Source organism: Haliaeetus albicilla, chromosome 26 (assembly GCF_947461875.1).
Source record: "Haliaeetus albicilla chromosome 26, bHalAlb1.1, whole genome shotgun sequence".
Lineage (NCBI taxonomy): Eukaryota > Metazoa > Chordata > Aves > Accipitriformes > Accipitridae > Haliaeetus > Haliaeetus albicilla.
The window spans coordinates 16,007,622-16,012,681 of record NC_091508.1 but is presented as its reverse complement, the minus strand read 5'-3'; the positions used below and the strand labels follow the sequence as shown (position 1 = coordinate 16,012,681).

General features: G+C 54.3%; 1 protein-coding gene across 2 annotated transcripts; it reads right to left on the bottom strand.

Annotated features, from left to right (window-relative positions):
* Window positions 1-714: 714 nt before the first annotated feature.
* Window positions 715-4,706, bottom strand: TOR2A (torsin family 2 member A). Of its 2 annotated transcripts, none has more exons than XM_069772040.1 (5): window positions 4,524-4,706; window positions 4,010-4,275; window positions 2,698-2,873; window positions 2,223-2,350; window positions 715-1,639 (listed from the first exon to the last, which is right to left on the bottom strand). In XM_069772040.1, the coding sequence occupies exons 1-5, from the start codon at window positions 4,663-4,665 to the stop codon at window positions 1,395-1,397; spliced, it is 957 nt and encodes a 318-aa protein (XP_069628141.1). In that variant the 5' UTR covers window positions 4,666-4,706; the 3' UTR covers window positions 715-1,394. The 2 variants fall into 2 exon arrangements, with proteins under 2 accessions (XP_069628141.1, XP_069628142.1); XM_069772041.1 differs by having other exon boundaries at window positions 4,550-4,684.
* Between the last annotated feature and the right edge of the window lie 354 nt (window positions 4,707-5,060).

Here is a 5,060-nt window from a genome sequence, read left to right as displayed (position 1 = left end):
AATCCAAGTAAAAGACTGTTTCCCAACCACTTATTTCATAAAAGATTTATTTCAAAATTAGAAATGCATAACATTTTTGGAAGAGGCAGAATTTTTGGGCCTGTCTGTGGACCAGCTCCTGGGCAGCACTTGGGTGGCATCTAAAATTGCTGTCCCCAAAGCTCTGGCCCTGGAACTGGAATGGTCCCAAGCGCTGGCAGCGCATTTCAGCATAAAGCCTGACTGGAGCATCGGAGCTCTGGGAAGCGTCCCTGCACCCACCCCTTGGGCAGTTTGTTCCTGGAGAGTGAATGATTCTGATTCCTCTGACCTGTTCTCCCATAACTGATTGCACAGAGGAGGTTAAAACCTGGGCAAAGGCCAGTGGTGCTGTGCACCCCATGGTTGGCACTGTGGAGCACCGATCTTCTCTCGGTTGTCCCCAGGTCCCCTGTTGTGACACTCCCTAGAAGCTGAACGGATGCCGGCCCAGCCAAAGCCTGCAAGGTCTGACCAGCAGAAGGATGTACAAGAGGCTCAGCAGCTCATAGCACCAACTCTCAGCCTGCTGTAGAAATCATCACTGATTAAAAGGAATTTTCAAAACCGTTAGTGGCACCATGGGCTATCCTGGAGGTAGGACTGAAATTTTTTATAGCTGGTAAAACATGCAAAAAGTCTTATTGTTGTTTTCCTGGTTTGCTGCAGGGAAATCCTTTGGACCTTAGGGGAAGGTGTTGCCATCTCCCACATTAACCCCTCCATGCTTGTTGATGGTGAAGCTGGTCCCTACCAGCACCTATTCACAGTGAAAAGAAGCTGGAAAGAAGTTGGCTCAAAAACTTCCTTGAAAAGAAAACTTTGCTGCAATGTTGAAGGTGTTCACAGGCCAGCACTGCAGGAGTCAGCACCAGCACTGTCACATTGTACCAAGGAGCTGAGGCACAGCCATGCTTAAAAAGGTCTTTAAAAAATATTAAAATGCCATAGGAAAGAAATATTCTTCTTTGGGCTCAGAATCTTGATGTGCTGGGTATCAATAGCTGCCAGGAGAGGGGAAAGCTACAGGCGGGTGCTGCCGACAGGGTAAGAAACCTCCCTGACACTGCAGACCCTCTTGGCATCTTCTCCTTGTTGTCACAGTTGTCTTGGGTGGTGTGCTGGGCTGGTCGTATCCACCCTCACCTGGCCAAGGGTACATTAGTAAAGTGCTTTAGATCACATCACTTGCACTTGGTCCCACAGCTGCATCCTGCAGTGGCCTCCTTGGGGCTGGAGAGACGAGTTCAGGAGAGCACTTGTGCTCCCAAGAGGGAACATGCAGCTCCCACTGCTCATCCCACCAGCCCTGGGCTCTGCCGCTCTACAGATCCATATATGTCCCCTATGGATCTAAGCAAGGCCCTTGCCAGTGACTAGAAGAAAAAACTGATCCGAGAGGCCACTGTTTTGCAGCCTGTTGATGAGAACATTTTCTCTTCTTCTGGGAAGTAGGGGATGCTGTCAGCCACTTCCTGGACAACATCCGGACGTACTTCGAGGCCTTGCTGGATAAGTTCACTGACGACGCACTGCTTTACATGGTGGCGCTTCAGTGGGAGGAATGGCACAACAAAATCAATGAGATGTTCGTTGATGATCCCAGATTTCCAGAATCCACCTGCAAAAGCAAAGGAAGAGACCGGTTTTACTTTCAGAGCGTCTCTGCAGTCCCTGGAATTCAAAGAGCTGCTTTGTGCAAAGCCAGAATACTCAACTGAAGACAGATCTGTTCCAGTTTTGTACAGGGAGAGAGCTGAATCCATCAGCTGTCACCCTCCTCCCCCCGCCCCCCAATAGACTTGTTCTCCAGGAATGGGGGGATTTAGCTTGACTAGTCAGAACTTAAGCTCTGGTCCCTGTGACAAGGACAAAGCAAGGAGAACCAGGCAGGCAGCGGGGATCGGTATGTCTTGGTGCCTTTCCAGTGAGCCTGCTGTGCTGTTTGCCATCCCCCTACTGTGAATATACCTTATCTCCAAAGAGCTTTGCTAAACGTGGCAACAGGTCTGCTGGCTTGGAAGGCCGGGCTATTCCTTCCCTTTGCCAGGAAACCTCGAGGGGATTGCAGTTCCCTCAAAACCCGCTCGTCCCTTTCTGGCTGCTTGGGAGGTGGCAGGTGGTGTCAGTGGTTGCCTGGAATGGTCCTGGCTCCCTCTGCCGGGCTCTGACCCTGCAGGAAGGGCTCTGCTCCACGGACTTACTCTGAGGGTTTTCAAACACAGCTTGGGAGATGGCCAGCTCCAGGTCCTGAAGGCTGATCTCCTCCCGGTCCTTGTGGGCACGCCAGAGAGCCAGTGTCATTTCGTTGATCTGCTCCCCTCCTGCATTGCTGCACAAGAATGAGATGCTTATTTGGCATGTATCCTGGAAAATGGTGTTGCAGGACAGAGATGGCACTTGACACCCTCCAGCATGAGTGCAAGCCAGGATCTCCCAGCTGCCTGGCCTAAAATGACTCCTGTAAAAGCAGCCAAATAACAGGGACAGGAGAGCTTTTTCAGGCTCTCCAGGTCTGTCTATTCACAATGAAATAGAGTCTCCTGCTATTTGTAGAGGCTCAAGGCTTGGAGAAGGAAAAGCAAAACAAGTGTGTGCTCTGAAGTAGGTATGACCTCTGCCCAAATGAGAAGCAGTGCTCTGGAAGGCCCCATTATGCCACAGAGGAGCCTCTCTTACCTTATGAAGATGAAGATCGCTTTGCGGTAATTGGTCCCATACACAACCCACGAGGGTCCCAGGAATGGCATGATCACGTCAATCAGGCCCGGGTGCATCTTGTCCATCTCGTCAAAGAGAAAGGCCGACCGTCCACAGTTTGTCAAGTTCCCTTGGATCCAGCGCTTCAGGCTTTCCTAGGAAAAAATACCCACCAAGCTGTAAGGCAGCAAGATACCGAGGGCGGCAAGGGAGGCTTGAGTCACCCCAGAGCAAAGGCTGAGGCTGAGCTCAAGCGGAGTTGAAGGCGCTGAAAGCAGCTTGTCCCTGCACAGCACTACCTACTCAGAGCAGGAACAGTCAGCACGGGGGAGGCCTCCTTTATTCTGGGTTTTGCACAGTGGCTGTTACTGGCTTTATTAGCCCATCGTAGATCTTTTATTACAGATTTAAAGAAGGAGGCAGCAAACTAAAGCTGGAGATTCAGACTCCTATAGTTCCCCTCATTCTTCTCTTTCACTGTGTATCTACACAGTTTCCAGCTACAGAGTGCTTTTTGCCAGGTCCTGTCCTGGTGCAAAAACATGTGCCTGCGCTGACCCAGAAGAGCTCTGGCTCTTTACCATGGCTGAAGTTACTTTAATGTAGATGCCAACCCACACAAAACCACCCACATGGCCTGGGGGCATGTATAACTCCTAATTGAAGCACTTCTTCAAGTGTGGGTTTTACCTTCCGGGGAGTATTTCTTCTAAGGACACAATACAATACATAACTTCCCCAGACACCCAGAAAGCAAATGTCCAGGTGCACTGATTCCCCACTCTGCTGAGGGTTTGGGAGCTGACCTTCACGTTTTGAGTTCTTCCCTTTCTCAGCTTTAAGAGGCATGGTTAAGAGTCTAGAGGAGCTGCTTGTTCTGTGAGGAGGGGATTACAAGTCTAGTGATATGTAGGTTTTCACAGCCATCAAACCGTTTGGAAAGCAATGGGAGAATTTTAGTGCCTTTCATCTAAGTAAAGCACTTTTGTTTGTGCGTTCAAAGGGCTGTGTAAATATTTAAGGAATGAGAACATGATCATGGCAAGGACTACTGTGGGGAAGATGAAAGTGATAACTGAGTGCCAGAGTATATCACAGTCACTAGTGGATCCTTCAGCCAGTGTGTGGAGCCACTCGCTCAGCTGTTTGTCTGAGAGGGTAAAACAAAGAGCTTTTATTCCTACTGCACTTCGGAGAGCAGCCTGAATGCATATGTAATACTGAGGATCAAGATGGACATAACCAAAAAAAGCCCCAATTAAGTAGCACTGTCTGAGGAGGCGTCCCTTACCTTGTACTGTTCTATCTGCTCAGCATGGGGGAAGTGCACTATCGGAGAGAACTGGTGAACATAGGGGCTCTCGAGTCCACCCTGGAAGAGGTAGCGGATGAGCATGGAGCTCACGTAGGTTTTGCCTGTTCCAGTTGAGCCATGGAAGGACATCACCAGGGGTTTCACCGGATTCTGGTTCTCCAGGAACTCCCTCACTCCCTTCACCACCTGCTGCCTCACCAGGGGCTGCCCCACCAGATTCATGGCCAAGTCACACTCCAGACCTGAAGCAAAGCCCAGTCAAGACTCAGAAAACGCAGGCCGACGCAGCTCTTGTCTGTCCCGCCTCTGAGGGCTGCTTCCTCGGGCCCTCCCTGTCAGCCAGCCCAGGCACCCCGCCTGCCGGGACCCCCTCGCCTGCCGCCTCCCTGGCCGCGGAGTCCCCGTCCTCAAGGGGCTCCCCCAACCCCCCGCGCCCCTTGGCACCCCGCGCCTCACGGCCCCCCGGCCCTCCGCCCCCCCCCCCGCTGACCGCGCAGGTCGGGCCCGAAGCCGCACTCGCAGTCCGCCGAGAAGCCGCAGCGCAGCGCCCACAGGTCCCAGGCGGCGGCGGGGCGGGAGGCGGCCGCCAGCAGCAGAGTCAGGGCCAGCGCTGCCGCCGCGCCGGGGGCCATGGCGGCCGCCCGCTCCGGCACCGCCCGCACTACAGCTCCCGGCGTACCCCGCGCGGGGGCGGGGCGGGGAGAGGAGCGGGGCTACGGGAAGGGGCGGTCACATAAGGCGGGGGAGGGGCCGGGCCCGTTTTGCCCCGCCTCCCGCCGTGGGCTGGGGCTCCGTGCCCCTCTCGGGGCCGGGCCCGCAGGGACCCCGGTTTCCCCCCTTGCGGGGGGGGGGGTCAGGGCAGCCACACAGCCCTTCCAGCGAAGGGCTGTCGCTGGGCCACCGCGGCGGTCCGGGGGCCCGGCAGGGCTGGGGTCAGCACGGTGGTCCCCCTCACCAGCCCTTGCCCGGGCTCTGCTCTCCCGGGGGGGCCGGGGCCCCGTTTAAATGACACCCACGGGAGAGGGGA

Bases quoted from the DNA above. Each gene is read 5' to 3' on its own strand.
- TOR2A (XM_069772040.1), bottom strand. From the start codon at position 4,665: ATGGCCCCCGGCGCGGCGGCAGCGCTGGCCCTGACTCTGCTGCTGGCG. The intron at 2,874-4,009 runs GTAAGGGACGCC...ATTTTTTCCTAG, and splicing joins AGCAGATAGAACAGTACAAG to GAAAGCCTGAAGCGCTGGAT. The intron at 2,351-2,697 runs GTAAGAGAGGCT...ATTCTTGTGCAG, and splicing joins GCGATCTTCATCTTCATAAG to CAATGCAGGAGGGGAGCAGA.